Genomic DNA, 20,495 nt, shown 5'->3' on the forward strand with positions numbered 1-20,495 from the left:
AAGCAAAAAATGTGTTAATAAACTTGAAGCACTTGGCAGTTCACATCCATATATTCTACAAATGATATAGCAAAGACACTTCACAGAAAATTCACAAGGCTAAACACAAAACTGCAAAGTGTAGACAATGGGAAAATTTGAAAAGGCTGGCACATTAAGAAATGAGAATACAAAATATCTAAATAGGTCTTCAAGATTATGAGACCAAGACAGAAGAAATCAAAACATTAAAGATGGTCACCAAAAATTCAATGAGGAATTACTTACTGATGAGTTCAATTTTGCCATTATTCTTCACATGGTAGAAGGAAACTGATATCCTAGGTGTTTCTCCATGTAGTACAGCAAACTTGCTTCCATTTGGCTCCCAAGCAAAAGCTATAATTCCCTCTAACAAAATATGAAATACAGAAAGATATTTTAAGCAAAGCAAATTAAAAGACTTCACCCAGAGGGGAGTCCACATCTGGAAAGAGCTGCCAGAGAAGGTTAAATCAGTGGGGACAATTACAATATTCAAAAGACATTTGGACAGATATACTGTTAGGAAGGCTTTAGAACAACATGCAGGCAAATAGAACTAGTCCAAAATGTCAACTTAGCATGAATGAGTTGAGCCAAAGAGCCTGTTCTTTCCGATATGACTATGGATATCTATAATGTAAATACCACAAGAATGTTAAAGATCTTATATGGAATTAATATTTCAGTTATGAATATAGTCCATTGCCAGATGAGCTTCATTAAACCAATACTTTTACATTTACAAGCGATTAATTATATTTGCATAAAGTTTGACAAAATGAGGTACAATTCAAATTTTGATTCTATCCAGAGAAATTTTTTTTTTAAATCAACTCAGACATACTGTTTCGGAGATAGCATCAATCTCTTGAAGGATAGACACATGCAGATGAAATATAATGCAGGTGTTCTGAAGTGATGGAAGAACAAGAATCAAAACAAAATGCAACAAAGAGGAATAAGTCTCTGAAGATGGCAGGACACATTAAGATGATCTGTAAAAATGCATGTGATCTCATCAGCTTTATGGCAAGTGTAAAGTAAGTAAAGGTACACAAAACTTGAGTACAACAGCCATTGCACTGAGTATATCTGGCTATTTCAATTTAGGAAGTTAACACAAGTTTCAGTACAATATACCAGTGACAAAAGTCTACAAAAATTTGAATCTTAACAAGGGTTAAGATTTAGTGCAGATTTAAAAATCATTAAGAGGTTTGGCAAGAAGAAACATTTTCTACTAACATTGTTTCCGTAATTTAGCATAAGCAGAAATGTATTCTTAAAAGTGAATGATTTCTTGTGATCTGAAATCCATTACCTGGAAGTGGATTTAATTACAGCCATTAAAATTGAATTGGATACATGCAGAAGAATGAAAATATCCTCCCATCATGAGGAAGAATACATGGTTTGGGATTAAATGGTTTTCAAAAAACAGACACAAACAAGGTAGGCTTCATGTGCTGTATCATTCCATCAATGGTTTTTAGAGTAGCTTACAGAAATGCCACACAAATTCTGCTTGGAAAATATCAATTAAAATTATTGGCAATATCATATAAACATACAACTTTCACAGGAAAGTCAAAACCACCATTTTCATTCAATTACAAGAACAAATAAGTTTGTCACAACTCACCTTTCATTTCCACAACATCTACAGGAACCTGTTTTTCCCTCATTCTGAAGATTTCAAAATTAGTCACAAGACCCTGCAAATGAAAAACTTATTAAACAAAACATATGCAATTTAGTTCAAGTCAGAATGTCAACAACAATAATTACCATCACTCTCTAATGTCAAATAGATGAAAGCAAGATATCAAGATGCCACCCACACAGACTCTGCATTTAAAATGTATATTTTTTTCACTCTTTAAAACCACAAATGAGAAACAAGCTTTCAAAATGAATAGTTCCTGAACAAGAATGTTCCAGCAACTGTGAAGCAAACATCAGCCACTAAATCAGAAAGTTATTACAAAATGTCCTGTACAAAAATAACTGTCTGGAAATATCTGCAGCAAAATTTCAACAACCTGCTTTCCAACTGTTTAGAAATCCCAATACCAGATGCCATTTCCTAGGCTCTTTAAATTCACAGTATTCCATTTCCTAAATCTCTTTAGACACACTGGGCTCACTGGAAAAGAGCCAAAAGAAAAATAAAATCATGAAAAATTGGGGAACAAATAAGAGCAATACCCAACAGTATGAAAAGTCTGTCAGTCCAGCATCACCAAATTCAGAGGTGGCCAGATAAAGTATAGTGCAAAAAAAAAACCAAACAAGGGAAATAAAGTTTCAAGGAAAGAAGCTACCCTTCCACCATATGAATTAAATTCAGCATTTCAGTCATCAATTGATTCTTTCCTAATCTGAAATCAGAAATGTGACACACAGAAAGCCTAGGTTGTCATAGATGGCTCTTTGAAAGATCAACACAACCCCAATTCCATTGTTCTACTCCCTCCAAAGCTTCATGTATGCAATTTCCTTCACTCACAATGGAAGGTTAAACCACATCTCAGCATCAACCCCAACTGGTAACAGCTTTTCCCAATTTCTTCCTCAAGATTTTTTCCCCCATATTTATTAAAAAGTGTGTGTTCCATATGCTCTGACAGAGAAGTTAGACATGACAATAGGAGCAAAATGGCATACAATTATTTTGTTGACCATTTTCCAGTGGTCAAGCACATACCTGAATACCCTTCAGAGTTCTATCTACTTTCACACATAGGTAATCTCCATTTTTCTGCCAGTGCAATTTACAGTCCACCACATTGAAAAGATTGCGGACTCTCATTTCTTGCCTTGTTGGAAACTGCATTAGTGTGACTCTGGCTGGAATGTCTTTATCCTCTGGTACCCAAAATGCAATGACATTATCACCTGGAGACCATGAGAAATCCCTGATGAGAAAACAGAATCTGATTAAAACTAGCCCTTATCTACCTCAGTAAGCTTGATGAACAACCACCTGGAAAGAAGATAAATAGTAGGATGCGAGGTTCAAATTCAACAGAAATAAAGCATCAAAAGGAAAAGTGCGACAGAGTATATGGATATGTTTCTGGGAGATAAATTGGGAAAGGTTTGTTAGAGTAGGTTACATGCAAACACTTTAAAACAGATCTTATTTGAAATACTGGAGCTCTGCTTATGCTAGACATAGTGGCTTCTTTCAGTTTTTTTGCAAGAGCTTTGAAGAGTGCTCAAGAGACATCACTAATGGATCAATGTTTACCAAGGCAACAGATGAAAGAGCAGACTGGAGCCGCCGCAGACTGAAAGGAGAATTTGCTGCTGTAAGAGGATCATGTAGTTTTGTAAGCTGAGAGAGTCAAACAGACTTTCTCTCAGTCTGAGAGGAGGGAGGAGGGGGGGAATATCATTTGATAGTGTCAACCAGCAAGAGCAGCTGGAACTCGAACAGGACAAACTGGCAAGAAGCCCCATTTGGAAAACGACCTGGTCAAAGCCCTTGTGGTTCACACAAAAGGAGAGCCCTGGCTGTTCTGAAAACCTACAAGACCCTTCCTGAGTGGTAACCATTTACCTTTCAAGCACCAAAGCCTGGTGAACTTTATACATGTTAAATTATGTGTACAGTATAAGAATTGACTGCAACCAGTGAACTTGGAGGAATGAGAAGTGAGATTGGACTGTAAAGCAAAGAACCTTTCTGAACTTACACACACATAGAATTAGAAGGGGGGCTAAGTCAGGTTAAGTTAATTAATAGATAAGTTAAAGTTTGATTCTGTTTTCATGTTTAAAAATACTTTTGTTTAAGTAACCATTTGACTTGCTGCTGGGTTTATGGATCCTCTGGGCTCGTTACAGAAGAAAATGGAAGAGAAAGGCAAAGACTGGCTGTGCTAGGGCAGAGTAAAAAAAAAGGGAGATGGCAGGACAGGTGTAAAATGGGGAAAAGGCAAACATTTCTCCCATTTTCTGAATGCTCTTAAAATTTAAATTTTTATATTTTATATTTAAAATTTAAACTTAGACATACAGCATAGTAACAGGCCATTTCAGCCAAAAAATCCATTCTGCCCAATTTACACCCAATTTAAACGTACTTCCAGTACGTTTCGAATGGTGGGAAGAAACCAGAGCCCTGGAGAAAACAGGGGGAACATACAAACTCCTTACAAACAGCATAGGATTCGAATCCCAGTCCCAATCACTGGCGCTGTATGGGCATTGCACTAACTGCTACGCCAACTGTGCTGCCCTTCAGCAGATTGTTTTGATAAAAATTCCAGAAGTGTCGAGAGAGAATGGTCAAGAATACACACAAGAAGAGGTGCATAAATCCAGATTAAGATGGGAAGTAGATTTAAATAGACAAATAAATGAGAAGGACTGGATGGAACTATGTAAGAATAATATGACAAAAATTATAAATGCAAGTTCAATATAATTTTTGCATCAATTATATTTGACTCCACAAAAATTAAATATATTAAATCCTGCTATGTCAGATTTATGTTTTAGGTGTGTAGAACTTTTTTTTGCATTCTACTTGGCAGACATTTTTAGTTGGAAATAGGGGATTTTTTTTGTTTTAAACAGATTATGGAGGTCAAGTTCCCAGAGGATCCAATGTTATTTTTAATGAATAATATTAAGGTTAAAAGACCTAAATTAAAATTAACTATACATCAAATTGAATTTGTACAAATTGCTTTAACAGTTTCTAGGAAATGCATAGGAATATCATGAAAGTCAGATATAGATTTAGGTATGGAAAGATGGCACATAGAACTTCATAATTGTAGACCAATAATGAAGATTACATATAGTTTACAAAATAAACTATGGCGCCCGTATTTACAAAATGTAGATTTGTATGTTTGATATAGGCTCTGAAGACTTCACTTCTTGGTAACCTCTAATATTAGAATTTATGTTATAAATTCTTTATTCCCTTGGCATTCTTTTCTTTAATCTCTTTTTTTTCCTTTCTTTTTAGGGGTTTTTGGGGGGGGAGAGAAGAGGAGGAGGAGGGAGTAGGAGTTTTTTTCCCTCTTTTTTATATATACCACATGTATAACTTTCTCAATAGTTTTTGAATTTAATGAAATGTAATATTGTGGTTTAAAATTGATAAATATTTAAAAATGTACACAAGACATTTGTGATATAGGTACATCTTTGACAAAACTCAAAAGGTAACAATATTTAAAAGAACTTTGCAATGACAGTAAAAAAAAACCCTGCTATCCAGAATTCAAGCAACTGGCAAAAAGCAGAAAATAAATAGGTAAAAAAAAACCAGAAGTTTAAAATTGGCAAACCTTGCCACCAGTTAGCCAATCACACAACCTCAAACAACTGAAAAATTCCCTTATCCAGCATCTACCAATCCCCATAGGTGCTAGATAATGGGGTTTTTACTGTATCAGGTTTATTAACTGATTCAAAGCACACTTACTTTATTCCACTGATCTTGAGACTCTTCTTATCTAACAGACCCATTGACTGGAAAAGAAAATCAATTTTAGTAGTGGACCTCAAATGAGAAAGCAATCAAAGAGAGCAGATAAATTTTAAAAGGTAGAATTTTAAAATTTAAATCGATGCCAGCTTTTAACCCAATTCCATTCAGAGCTGTTTATATTTTGGTTCTCTCCAGCAATTTGCCAAAAATATGAATACTGTACAAATGGTTTAATTGCATGAATTTTGACAATCCAGGTTTGAGGAAAATGCAAAATTCAGCTCAAAATTACATTGTTAAAGCCCAATTGATAAGAACAGATGAACATAGAAATTCAACTGCTACAGTGAAGCAGAGGTAAACCATTATTGTGCCATCGACCAGATACCACTCTTTTGCACAATCTCAGTTGCAGCCAATCAGGGCCGCAGACTTACAAGCCAAAGAGGGGGTAGGGCTTGCTAGGAATTAATCTGAAAATCTATCTGGACCAAAAGGTATCAAAGATTGAAACTTGTCACAATTAAACCTTATTGGCTTGATTTGGATAATTTATTAGAACAAATAACTGGAGTTAGAATCCCACAGGTTCCAATGTTATTTTTACTGGGAGATGTTAAGAGGATTTAAACCTAAATTAAAATTGAATATGTATCAATTTATTCAAATTGCTTTGGCAATAGCTGGAAAATGTATTGCTATATCTTGGAAGTCGGATATTTGAGAATGGATAGATGGCATGCAGAAGTTCGGAGTTGTATGCTTGTCCCTTTTTATTTTTTAGTTTGTAGAGGGTTGGGTGATTTAGAGGTAGTTTCCCCCCCAATTTTTTAATATATAAAATACCACATGTATTTGGATAAAGTTCGAAATATTGTTATATATTTGTTGAGTGGTTTTAAATTAAATAAAATTATTTTTTTTTAATTGAAACTTGTTTTTAATCATGTAAATAGAGGGGGGTGGGAGAAAAAAAAGCTGTTTCACATAGTATCTATTGAGTGTCAAGAACTTGGGCCAAGAGCATCCGGTAAGTGGCAAAAAGGAATCTGCCCAATTTAGTTTCCCAACATTGCTACAGGAAGTTTCCATCAAATTAGCACTATAAAAATTTGGTTCCTTCACACTCACGTGCCACTGGGTACACCCTGAAATTACATGACCTAATGTTCAGGTCATTGCTGTAAAGAAACATTGCATAGGAAATGAAATAATTTCCTGTGCACCTAACATGGAAATTGTGTCACCCATGCCAGCGACATTTACGATCCAGAAATGCCAGGTTGAATTTCTGGAGTGAAGCAACTTCACCTGGAAATAGTAATGATAATGTTCCATTCCAAAAGTGCCTGCACAAGTGAAATATGTTGTGACTGAACTTCTAGGTCATGGATTTTTCTGAGTAAATGGATCCATGATCATTAACCTTTCTGGAAATCTAATGTGTACAAATTTTGGGTCCTTCCATTTTTCCTCTTCAAATAGCTTTCTAAAGTTTGTTAATTCAGGAGAACTTAAAACAAGTTGTTATTAGCTTTTACCTGAAGGCGCAACTTGTTTAAAACAAAAATAACCTGACTTTAAACTGATTTTTGGCAACTCAAATCATAAAACAGATGCTAGACAACTGAAAAGAAAACAGAAAGAGCTCAAAATATTCAGCAGGCCAGCCTGCATCTGTGGAGAGAGGAATAGGGTTAACATTTCATGAGTTTTTAATTACATTTTAAAATCAGAAATGAGAAGAAAGAAATCAAACATTCCTCTCCATCCACCCCCCCCCCCCCCACCCACCAAGATGCAGAACAGTTAGAACAATGGGAATGGCAGCAATAGGTTAGAGACCTGAAGAAATTGAATTACACAAGTGGCAGTGGAACCAGCCAAAGGTGGTGAAGACAACCTGCCTTTGGTTTAATTAATCTAACCACTTTGCAATGCACCTTCTTTCCAGTTATTTGGGACTTTACTTCAACATTGTAGACCCATTCTGACCTTTATTTCTTCAGCCTCTTATGCTCTCAGAAAGAAGTCCAAAGCTTGGAGGCACATTATCTCATTTCAGATTGGACACATTGCAGCCCACAGGATAAAACAATTTCAGACAGCAAGTCCCCTATGATAAACAATTCCAAAGAGGGCATCATCCAAAATCTCTGCACAGATGCTATTTGACCTGTTGAATACTTCCAATACTTGTTAAACAATGGATTTCTGTGTACTTTTAAATTCAAGCTTTTATATTTGATCTTGCGGGTTTTCCTCGACTTTATGGCCCATCACCCACCTGCAGCAATCCTTCACTCAGACAGTTCCAAACACACATCATTCAGTCCCCTTTCTAACTGTCCTTCATGTTAAATTCTTCCAATTATTCTATTTAAATAACATTCACTTTCACGACGATTCAAATATTAAATTCCTAGCTTTCAAGTTATACTCACCGGTGTCTCATAAATACTAAGCATATCTTGTGTCATTCGCGCAAAAAACTTGCCATCATGGCTCCATCTATTGAAGAAGAAACATTTAAATTGATATTCACAGAAACTTCTTTACTCTACATTGCCATAAACACTTCAGTCTTCGTGAATGCAGTACTATCATTGGGCATCAAATAATATTCCCACCAAAATTTATGCTAGAGAAAAATTTCTAGCATTAAACTAGAAATACTGCCTTGGAGAGCAGTTCAAAATGCAGAGGATATTGCTAAGTTTATGGTTCCATGGTAACAGAAAGAAAGAGTGGATTACTGATCAGAGTAATTCAGAATGTAGTTTTAACCCGAGAGCAGTGGCAAATGGCATTGGAGGACAACTGGATTAAACATCACAGCAATTTTAATTATTCGTTCACAGGTCTGGATGACACGGTCAAGTACAACACTTCTGTCCACACTCAAAGGTCCTCTTAACCAAATGACTTGCAAAGTTTTAAGTTTATTTGTCACAAAATGCAGCAAGTTTAGTACAAACACATTTGCAGGTTATTTCTGACATTCAAAATTCCTTTATTATCATCTAATAGTAGAGAACATGTAATATTACACAAAGTTACCATTCTGGTGTCCTGCTGCTCCCCAGAAGCTGCAAGCACTCGCTGCCAGGCACAGGTGCCACCGTCTTTTGGCACAGAGCTGAGATTGCAGTTGGGTCCTCTAACAGGCCATTCAATGCCTATACAGAGTCATTAACATCAGGACTGGGTGTCTGAACCCTCCATTTCCATTCTCCCAGGTCCACACCAGTGGCAGGAGTTGACCCCCCCCCCCCCACCCACCCCGCTACACACAACCCCGTAGAGTAGAATTTAGAGTAAAGGGTTACAATTAAAAGGAAGATCAATTAGCACCAAGGGTAGCTCGACAGCACTAATACGAAGTTTTGTGGCGGTCCACTGCCGCAGTGAGCAAGCCAACGCTCCGAGCAGCGAGCACAATCTAAAGCCAGCAGACTACAGTGGCAATGGCCCCAGCAAACAAACCGGCGGACCAACAGCTAAAGCAACATAAAGGACCAGTGACCCTAAAATGGAAATGACCCCACTGTACAGCCAACAGACGGGTAGCACGAGGGGAAGAAGGTATTATCATGCAAGGGTGTACCCACGCATGGGAAAACCTGCCTTTGTCATGCAGAATGTGACGTCAGTAATTGGGGCAAACAGTGGGATCTTGAACGATACAAAAGCCCTAATAAAGCAGAGCTTAACCTGACCACACTTGTGAGTGTCGTTCTTTCGTGTATCGCTCGGCTACAATTGGTGATCCCGACGGTTTAGACAGCATCTAAATGAGCGATCCAGCAGCAAGCCACGCAGTTACCTTCAAGCTGTTGATGAATCAGCCGTGCTTCTAGTTCGACGAGGCTGAGGTATCATTTCAGATCTGACAGATCAAGGCAGAGTCCACCTGGTACCACCACGTGGTGAGTGCCTTGGACCAGGACACAATGAGCCGGGTGGCCAACTTTATCTAAGAGCCACCGACTGGTGGAGCTGATAATGCCTTCAAAAGAGCTACTCATCGAGACTTTTGGGCTCTCATGGCCCGAGAGAGGAGCACAACTGGTCCTTCTGAACAGGCAAGGAGACAGGCCGACTTCAGCGTTCATGAACAAGATGCTGGCGCTTCTTGGCAAACATAAGCCCCGAATCATATTCAAGCAGGCTTTCCTTGAACAGCTACCCAAGGACATCCAGCTGCTATTAACAGATGCCAACTTCATCAACCCCTGGAAAGTTGCTACATAAGCAGATGTCCAATGGAAACAGAAGCATACTCGGCATCCTTGAGTCTCATCACAAGACCCCGCAACCAGACCAGGGTACATCCACCTAAAGAGCACCACCCCCCCAGAGGGAGCAATCCTAATGGATAGTGTGTTTTGATCATCAGCGATGGGATTCCGTGCCTCTCTGCACTTTTCATGGAAACGCCAGGGCCAGCCATCACTAATGACCACGGCGGCTCGCCAATTTGATAGCCTCCTGTACATTTGGGACCGCCAGTTCATACGATGATTCCTCATGGACACAGGAGCTAAAGTGCCCCAAGCTAGAGTGCTTTTGACAGGGAACTTCTGGAGCTATACCTAGCTACCTGCCACTTAAGGTACTTCAAGGGCAGGACTTCCACAGCCTTCACAGATCACAAACCCCTGACTTTTGCCCTGGCCAAGATTTCAGACCTCTGGTCAGCCCGTCAACACCATCACCTCTCGTACATTTCAGAATATACCACAGATGTGATGCACAACTCAGGAAAAGACAAGGCGGTGGCCGACACACTGTCCCGGCAGAGTATCCACACGCTGTCAAAAGGAGTGGACTTCATAGCATTGGCAGAGGCGCAGCACAAGGACAAGGAGATGTCCAAGTACAGACCAGCCATATTAGGACGACAACTTTGGGACATTCCAGTGGGCGCAGGTAACTTCACCCTCCTGTGTGACGTGGCCACTGGACAGGTCAGACCCGTTGACCCGCAACTTGGAGACGACCAGTTTTTGATTCCATCAGCACAATGGTCCAGCTGGTGGCCAGCAAATATGTGTGGCATGGTTTACGGAAGCAGGTCAGCAGATGGGCAAAGGCGTGCATGCAACCCCAAACAGCCAAGTTAGTGATATACCAAGAACCCACCAAGTGAAGGTTTGTCCATGTCCTTGTGGACATAGTGGGACCCTTGCCAGTATCTCAGGGTTTCCGCTACTTGTTCACGATGGTCGACTGCTTCACTAGTGGGCCAGAGGTAGTCCCCCGGCAGACACTTCCATGACCAGGGCCCTCATCTCATCCTGGGTGGCATGGTTTAGACTCCCTTCACATATCACTTCTGACAGGGGATCCCAGTTCACCTTCAGCCTGTGGTCAGATCTCACCAGCCTGTGGGGCGCTCAGCTGCATCATACAACGACCTACCACCCAGTCAAACCGGCTGGTAGAGCGCTTCCACAGGCACCTCAAGACTGCGCTCATGGCCAGACTCCATGAACCCAACTGGGCAGATGAGCTACCATGGGTACTACTGGGGATACGCACCATGTCAAAGGAGGACCTCAATACCTCGTCATCCAAACTAGTTTACGGAGCTCCACTGGTCGTCCCAGGAGAATTTGCACCATCTCCTGGCAGACAACAAGACATGCAACAGCCTTTCTGAGGGAAAGAGTTGGCAACCTGGCCCTGACTCCACCATCCCGGCACCGCGAGGACCAACGTACCCAAGGTCCTGCAGGACTGTGAGTATGTCTTTATTCGCAAAGGCCCACATCGCTCTCTGCTACAAAGACCATACCAAGGTCCTTTCCGGATCGTATGCAACAACAGGGCCACATTAGAGTTGGAGGTCAGAGGCAAGACTGAGGTCTTCATCACAGACAGGTTGAAGCCAGCACACCTGGACCCAGCAGACCCAGTGGAAACACTAGCACCATGCAAAAGAGGTAGGCTGCCGAAACCTACAAAGACTCTGCCTCCAGGCACCACGGACAATTCTGCCAATTCTGGGGAGGGGGAAGAGAAAGAGTCACGTGGCAGCCCACCGCTGCAGCGAGCAAGCTGACGCTCTGGGCGGCGAGCACAACATCAAGCCAGCAGACCATGTAACAGTACTGGCCCCAGCAAGCAAACCAGCAGATGAACAGCTTAAAGCAGCCTAAAGGGCCAGCGACCCTAAAATATCTCTGGCCCCAGTGTACAGCCAACAGACTAGTGTAGTGCACAGGGAAGAAGGCATCATCATCGTGCAAGGGTATATCCGCACACGGGAAAACCTGCCTTTATCATGCAGAAGTGACATCAGTAATCAGGGCAAATGGCAGGAACTTGAACAATATAAAAGTAAGACTTGAGCCCCAATAAAATAGAGCTTAACCTGACCACACTTGTGAGTGTGGTTCTTCCATGTAGCGCACGGCTACTGTTTATTCAGGAGCCTGGTGGCGGAAATGGTTTTTATGCCTGACAGTGTGTCTTTTCATACTGCACACTTCTTCCAAGTGAGAGGAAAGTGTTTCAAGAGTGTGATAGGTTTTTACAGTAGGTTGGCTGCCTTTCCTAGGCAGCAGGAGATGTTGATGGAGTCGAGAGAGAAGAGGGGATGGGAGGGAAGTTTATGTTATATTCTGAGTTGCATTCACTACCTTCTTTGGCTTCTTCCAACCACGAGCAGAGCAGCTCCCATACCATGCTGTGATGAATCCTGTAAGTATGCCTTCAATGGTACACCAACAAGTTGTTGGGGGACATGCCAAACTTCTTTAGTCTTCTAAGAAAGTTGAGACAGTGCTATGTTTTCTTGACTGTTGCATCAACCTACTTGTTCCACATCGGTCATTAGAAGTATTTATTCCTAAGAACTTGAAGCTATCTACTCTTTCAACTGTCCATTAATATGGACAGGGGTGTGGAGTCTGCCCCCTCTCAAGTCGATGATCATTTCCTTCATCTTGTTAATTTTGAGAGGTTATCTTGGCACCATGCTACGAGACATTCAAACTTTCCTGTATTCAGTTTTATCATTGATACTGTGATGTTGTCAGGAAATTTGAAGATGGAGTTGGGAGGTTATTTAGCTTTATAGTGGTGGGTATGGATAGAGTGTAGTTGTGAACTGAGTACATTTACTTGAGGAGTGCCAGCATTCAATGTGATTCACTGGTTGAGGTCTGTTACAATTGTAGAGGGTGATGATCAAGCCTGGGTCCTGAAGTTTCAAAATTAATTTGCTTTAGACTATAGTATTTAAGGCAGAGCTCCAGCCTTTCATAGTTGTCCTTGGTGCACAGGTGTTCTGAGCCAAGTGGCGAGTTAGGAAAATATCAGCTATTAAGGCTCTGTTTGTTCAATGAGCAAAATGAAGTGGGTTAAAGTTGACTGTGAGAATTGACGAGCAATTATCAGGTTCTCAAAGCAATTCACAATGGTGGATGACAAAGCCACTGGTCAATATTTAGGATCATTATTATGCTTTCTTCTTTACTGATATGATGGTGGCCTTCTTGATGCAAGTGGAGACTTTGGCCTGTGATGCCTGTGAATATGCCTGCCAAACTCTCGGGACAGGTCTGGGACTCCATCTAGGCTCGTTGCTTTTCATTGGTTCACCTGCTGTCCTGACTAGGGCAGCAGTGACTATGGGGTGCAACATTGATGCAGATATCACCTCCCTGTTGTCTCCCTTTCAAAGGAGCACAAAACATGTTTAACTCATTGACCTCAGTTGCATTCTGTGCCACTGGGCTTTGCATTATAGTATACATGACCTGCCACAGGTTGGCTCATGTCTGTCATGTTGCCTTTGGACTCAAACCTGGTGCAGTACAGTCTCTTGGCTTCTCTGATCGCCTTCCAAAGATCATGCTTGGATTTCCTGTGGAGGGCTAGGACTTTTGACTGACTTCATTCACCTAGCTTTCAGTACTGAGTCAACTTCCTGGCTCATCCAAGGCTTCTGACTGGGGCATACCTTTATAATCTTCTAGTCATGCAAGAAGTCCGTGAGAATGGTACATTCATAAGAGGTTGTTCATTCAATCCTTAGGTACAGATCAGTCTAGTGACTCACAAGAAAGGTCCATATTCAAGCAAGCTACCTTGCTAATCAGCCACAGCCTGGAGTCACCTATAAGCCCCACTGGACAAAGGTGGCATTGTTCCTTCCCTCAAAGACGTGAACTTATGATAATGTGGTGGATTTATGAACATTTTTTTAAATTAAAAAAGTTAAAGTCTAGATTTATTTAATAGTTTAAATTTAAATTTCCTCAGTGTTGTATGGATTTCAAATTTATTTGTGAATCAACAGCCCAGATTTCCAAGTATCTATAATACTTTCCCATATATTGGACAGAAGGCTTATAAGTTACAAATCCAAAAAATATGATGAGAGAACTTAATTGGAAACAGATTCAAATAATTTAATTAGGTTGTGAAAGGAAAAGAGAGCAAAGGAAATAATTGAAGGATACTTTTTTTTTAAATGTCCAAAGGTTTAACAATAACTGTCTTTCAGGAGTGAAATAAAACCGCGAGATTTAAAATATAAAATAGGTACTGGAAGCAATGCAAGTATTTAAGCTATGTCTCTTTACAAGGCTTGATATACAAAAACAAACATTCTTCAGGATTAGTTACCCATCTTGAATTCATACTCACTTGAATATTGGCCAATGGGCTGAGCTCTCACAATGAAACCCTCGCTTCTTCTGTCCTGTTAATACATCCCAAATGATAATAGCTTGAGGGTCATCTTTTGTGTCCATTAAAGGACTAAAGGACACCATATATCTGCAGGATAATTAAAGAAACACATTGCTAATATTCATGTACATCCTTGTAATGTTATTCTTTAGCTCTGGTGGCACTAATATCAGTAGCAATTAAGCAATTGAACAATAGTCAGAAACAAGCTTCAATAAAGTCAAAATGTTAAATGGGATATTGAAAAGAGGAAAGAACATTAGATGGCCAACCAAATCAGTACAGAGAATTAGATACAAGTGGGCATGGAGTTCAATCAAGGACAGGGACAAAATCTGCTGTCCACTTGTTCAAGCAATTTCAATTCATTCTAATAACATGTAAAACTGGCCCCATTTTTTTTTAATAAATAAGATTTTGCTCAGAGAGGCTACACAAGACAAGTGTGGTACCTTCCCTAATATGGTCTTTTAGATAATACATTTTGTTTGAACCTCTAATTTCTTGATGTGGACATAATATACCAAAAAATAAACCCTTCTGATCCTCATTATAATCAGTCGTTGGAATACAATCCACCCAAACTTTAAAACTCCACAGAATTTTATATATTATGCCCACAATTTTTATTAATTAAAAAATACGAGCAGATGAAAGACCAAATTACCGTACAAATTGACCAGTGCAGAAATAACTCTTAATCCCATGCCCCACAGCACTGTCCTAAAAATACTGCTATAGCACAATTCATATTGCAAGCAGCTGTTTCAAAGCATTGTGCATGAAAGTTAATTATACACAGTCGAACACTTTTGGGCACCAATGCAGAACCATGATCAATGAAAACACACCATGGAGACTTTTACACCTTGATCTAATTAACGCAAATACCTTTCACATGGAGAAAAATCGATCAGCTGGACACCATTGTGGCTAAAACGCTGAATTTGCTTGAACTTCTCCCCACCCCAAAGAGCAATACCACGCTGATGGAACGTTGCTAAGTACGTGCCTTTGGGAGACCAACGAACGTATGTTTCCGTCCAACGCTGTAAAAGCGAAAAACAAATACAATCTTTAAGATTTATAGAAGGTGCAACTAGTTCAGGTTTATCCATAGTTGAATGGAGTAGCTAGTATTCTCAAATGTACCAAAGTTTGCTTACAACAGCATTTACAGCTGTTTGTTCTTGAATTTCCATTGTTGAACTTCTGAATAAACTTAACATTAGTCTGGAGGTCCATCCTAAAAAATACACCTAAAGCACATTTTTTCTTGCTACATAAACTAAAAGTTAACAAGTGACGGAGTCAACATCTGTGAGATCACTTGCTAGTCATTAACAGTAACACACAAATTTCTGAAAATCATACACATTAATTTCTGTTGACAGGTAGAAATTTGAAAGTTAGCTTTAATCAATCCTTTTCTATATTATTCTCTTCGGTGATTTAAAATCCAAAGGTCTCAGCTCGAGTTAATAACTCCTCCAAACAAGTACAATATGACAAAGCATTCAAGCATGCAACAAAAATAATCATTAAAAAGATAGATCATTTTAATCGAGTTCACCTTCCACAATCTTGGTCAATGGATGATCATTTATAAAGCAGTTACTGACCACCACTATAATTACTTTCTATCACCCCAGCAAGTCCAAACGACTCAAGTAAAACCTCAGTGGTTGAAATACTGGGGAAAACCAAGTCTAAAGATCCGTATACCTTCCCCCACCCCCCAACCCCCCCCAAAAGGGCAGACTTACCACATCCCAGGCCTCAACACCAATCACAAATTAAAATTTGATTTTATAAAATTTAGACATACAACACAGTAACTTGGCCTTTTGGCCCACAAGCCAACACTACCCAAATACCCTAGTTAATCTACAATCTCCATGATTTGAATATTTCAGTATTAAATGTTACTTGCTGAAAATACAATTTTTATTTGAATACTAACTGCTTTTACCTGATCATGAACATTAAATATGCATGCCCATTGTCATTATGTACATTATACAGATTATGGGAACAAGCAAAATAATGTCCATCTTAATTATCAGAAAGCAAAAATTCAAGATGCATTTATTACAGAGTGGTTAAATTAATGGCACAAATAGAGATATGGGAATGATCCAACAGCCATTCCAGAAAGGAGATTGCAAAGTGGCCAAAGTAATTAAAAATTGCAGGATATTTAATTTTTAGAATAGACACAAAATGAAAATCCAGATGTCTAGGTCTTATATTTATTACAGGAAGATACAGATGCTTTAGAGAGGGTACAAAAAAGATTTTACAGGATGTTGCCTGGATTGGAGAACATTGTCTTATGAAGCAAAGATGACAGAGCCAAGGCTTTTCTTTTCAGAGCAATGAAGGATGAGAGATGTCTTAATAGAAATGTTTAAGATTATGAGGGGCTTTGATAGGGTGGATCGCCAACAGCCTTTTCCCAGGGAATAAGAAGCAAATGACATTCAATTAAGGTGAGTGGAGGATGTTTGAGGGGAGATATTAGAGGAAAGTCTTTTTAAAAAAATAAAGCAGTGGATGCTTGGAATGTATCGTCAGGGGTGGCTGTGCAATTGGGACATTCAAAAGACTTGTCGATAGATATGTAGAGGCAAAATAAAAAGAGGGTCACGGGTACAAGATAGGGCAGGATTATATTATTGTGGAGTAGGTTTACATAAGTCAGCACAGCATCATGAGCTGAAGGGCCAATACTGTGCTGTAATATTCTATGTTGTATATTCTTTGGCTTGGCTTCACGGACGAAGATTTACGAAGGGGTAAATGTCCACGTCAGCTGCAGGCTCGTTTGTGGCTGACAAGTCCAATGCGGGACAGGCAGACACGGTTGCAGCGGTTGCAGGGGAAAATTTGTTGGTTGGGGTTGGGTGTTGGGTTTTTCCTCCTTTGTCTTTTGTCAGTGAGGTGGGCTCTGCAGTCTTCTTCAAAGGAGGTTGCTGCCCGCCGAACTGTGAGGCGCCAAGATGCACGTTTTGAGGCGATATCAGCCCACTGGCGGTGGTCAATGTGGCAGGCACCAAGAGATTTCTTTAGGCAGTCCTTGTACCTCTTCTTTGGTGCACCTCTGACACGATGGCCAGTAGAGAGCTCGCCATATAACACGATCTTGGGAAGGCGATGGTCCTCCATTCTGGAGACGTGACCTACCCAGCGCAGTTGGATCTTCAACAGCGTGGATTCGATGCTGTCGGCCTCTGCCATCTCGAGTACTTCGATGTTAGGGATGAAGTTACTCCAATGAATGTTGAGGATGGAGCGGAGACAACGCTGGTGGAAGCGTTCTAGGAGCCGTAGGTGATGCCGGTAGAGGACCCATGATTCGGAGCCGAACAGGAGTGTGGGTATGACAACGGCTCTGTATACGCTTATCTTTGTGAGGTTTTTCAGTTTCTTGTTTTTCCAGACTCTCTTGTGTAGTCTTCCAAAGGCACTATTTGCCTTGGCGAGTCTGTTGTCTATCTCGTTGTCAATCCTTGCATCTGATGAAATGGTGCAGCCGAGATAGGTAAGCTGGTTGACCGTTTTGAGCTTTGTGTGCCCGATGGAGATGTGGGGGGGCTGATAATCATGGTGGGGAGCTGGCTGATGGAGGACCTCAGTTTTCTTCAGGCTGACTTCCAGGCCAAACATTTTGGCAGTTTCCGCAAAACAGTATAAAGGCAATAATAAACAGAGAACAGTAGAGCACGGGAATAAGCCTTTCTGCGCCAAACACAATGCTGAATTTAAACCAAAATCTTGCAGTATGCAACCAGTATGCCCACTATTACCTGCACATTAATGTGCCTATTCAAAAGCTCTTAAAATGCTACGATTGTATTGGCTTCCACCTCTACAACTGGTGGCCCATTCCAGACCCCTAACACTGTGTAAGTAAACATTCCTCACATCTTTAAGATTTCCCTAACTCAAACACACATCATCTAGTCTGTGCATTTCTATCCTGGGAAATAAAATGACTGTCAACCCCATCAATGCCACCATTAATTTTATAAATTTCTATCAAGTTACCTCTCATCCTCCTACACTCCAGAGAAACGAACCCAACTTCATACAACCCTCGACTCAACATCCTGATAAATCCCTTCTGTATCCTTTCCAAAGTATCCAATTCTGTAATGGGGCAACAAGAAAGCCACACAATATGCCAAGAGTGGTGAAGCAAAATTTTATACAGCTGGAACAGAATTTCCGTACTTTTTTATTCAATGCCCCAACCAATGAAGCCAGACACCTTTGCCACTCTATCTACTTGTGTGACTACTTTGAAGGATCCATGGACAAACATCATCCTCCCTCCCCCCCTCCCCCCCCCACCTGTAATTGTGCCCCTTACATTGGAGCTCCTAAAGTCCAACTCTCCACATTTGTCTGGATTAAGCTGCATTTGTCTTCTCTCTGATGAAAGATCCCTGATCAAAATATATCCAATTTGGGAAGAATGAATTACAGCAATGGACAGGAGCATAATAGTAGCATTCACATTGACAAATCTGTAAATCAGGAAATTAGAGGTGCATCTAACAATACAAATTCAATAATCGTGGAGGATTTTCATCTACTGTACTTATGAACAGGGAAAATAAATTTAATCATGCAGTGTAGAGGACAAATTTATGGAATGTCAAAGAGATGGTTTTCAACATTAGTACATAATGTCTCAAAGTAATATTTTAGGTCCAGTATGGCGTCATAAACAGGTCAAACCAACCAATGATCTGTCAATTAATATGGTATATATTTTTTTATTTCAAAGATTGAAATGGACAGATATTCAATCTGAAACCTAGGTTCCAAATTTAAATAATGTAAACCATGAAGGCAAGTGACATTAGCTGGCTACATAGACTCCAAATCTACATTGTAGAATCATGACTTCAAAGAAGTGACAGTTAATTGTAAAACAATACAAATAATATTTTATCCACACACAGCCAAAGAAAAATAAGAGATCCAACCATGGTTGGATGAACCATGTTCATGAAAACAATGTTCGATCATTCAGAAGAGGCTTATAAGAGATTTAGATTAGCAGAATAGGCAGAGAAGTGCCAAATGAAATATAATGTTTGAAAGTGTATGGTCATGCACTTTGGTAGGAAAAAATAAACAAACCTACCATTTTTTTTAAAAATGGGGAGAAAATTAAAAATGTCCAGCTGTAGAGTCCTATCAGTCCTCGTGCTGGATAGCCTCAAGATAAACTTGCACGTTGAGTCAGTGGTGAAGAAGGCAAATGTATTTCAAGAGGAATAGAATACAAGAGCAGGGTTGTGATCCTGAGGCTTTCTAAGGCACTGGCGAGACCTCTCTTGGAGTTTTGGGCTCTTCATTTGAGAAAGGAAATTGAAGAGGGTTCAGAGGAGGTTCACAGGAATGATTCTGGGAATGAAAGTAGCATTTGATAACTCTTGACCTGTATTTGTTGGAATTTAGGAGAATCGGGGGGGGGGGGGCACGCACAGGGGGACGTAATCTCTTTGAAACATTTCAAATTTTGAAAGGACAGAGAAGATGTAGAAGGCTTGTTTCCCCATAGTGGGAGAGTCCAGGACAAGAGGGAACAACTTCAGGATTGAAGGATGTCCACTGAGAACAGAGATGCATTGGAATTTCTTCACCCAGAAATGGTGGTAAATCAGCAGAATTTGTTGCTACAGATAGTTGTAGAGGTTATTGAGTGTTTTTAAGGCAGAGATTGATAGATTCTCAATTAGCATAAAAGCCAGGCAGTTGGACAGAGTGTGAAAATGGATCAGGAAATGATTAAATAGCAGGGCAGACTCAAGGGGCTCATTTGGCTATTTCTGCATCTACATCTTATAGTCTGATAATCAAAATGTAAATCTGACCACAAGCATATTGAAGCTCTGGTCAGGAAATTGGAGGCATACATCAGATTTAAGCAGTCTAAATCAATAAATCCCTCTGCGAGTACAAGAAGCACAGGAGTAAACTTTAGGAAAGAAATCAGAAGGGCAAATAATGGACACGAGATGGACCAAGAAGGCAAAAGGAAAACCCCAAGAGATTCTACAGGTATATTTAAAGGGTAGCCAGAGGGAGAATTGATCCCATTAAAGATCAAAATGACCATCTTTATGTAAACCACAGGATATGGATGAGATTTTAAAGGGGCATTTTTTCCATCTGTCTTTACTGTGGACAAGGTCATGCAAGCTAAGGAATTTAAGCAAACGAGTTGTAATGTCCTGGAGAGAGGCATTGGCAATCTTGGAGTTCATCAAGCTCAAATTCCTAGGTCTTGATC

General features: G+C 40.0%; 1 protein-coding gene across 2 annotated transcripts in view; it reads right to left on the bottom strand.

The window, feature by feature from the left end:
• LOC138747565 (eukaryotic translation initiation factor 3 subunit B) overlaps nucleotides 1-20,495 on the bottom strand; it is a 41,851-nt gene that overhangs the window by 13,528 nt on the left and 7,828 nt on the right. For both annotated transcript variants that reach the window (XM_069906891.1, XM_069906890.1), the window contains 7 exons: nucleotides 15,077-15,234; nucleotides 14,141-14,272; nucleotides 7,924-7,990; nucleotides 5,474-5,520; nucleotides 2,732-2,942; nucleotides 1,667-1,739; nucleotides 268-390 (listed from right to left, as the gene is read on the bottom strand). In XM_069906891.1, coding sequence (XP_069762992.1) covers nucleotides 268-390; nucleotides 1,667-1,739; nucleotides 2,732-2,942; nucleotides 5,474-5,520; nucleotides 7,924-7,990; nucleotides 14,141-14,272; nucleotides 15,077-15,234 — 811 coding nt within the window. The remainder of the gene's footprint in view (nucleotides 1-267; nucleotides 391-1,666; nucleotides 1,740-2,731; nucleotides 2,943-5,473; nucleotides 5,521-7,923; nucleotides 7,991-14,140; nucleotides 14,273-15,076; nucleotides 15,235-20,495) is intronic.

Source organism: Narcine bancroftii, chromosome 12 (genome assembly GCF_036971445.1).
Source record: "Narcine bancroftii isolate sNarBan1 chromosome 12, sNarBan1.hap1, whole genome shotgun sequence".
Taxonomy (NCBI): domain Eukaryota; kingdom Metazoa; phylum Chordata; class Chondrichthyes; order Torpediniformes; family Narcinidae; genus Narcine; species Narcine bancroftii.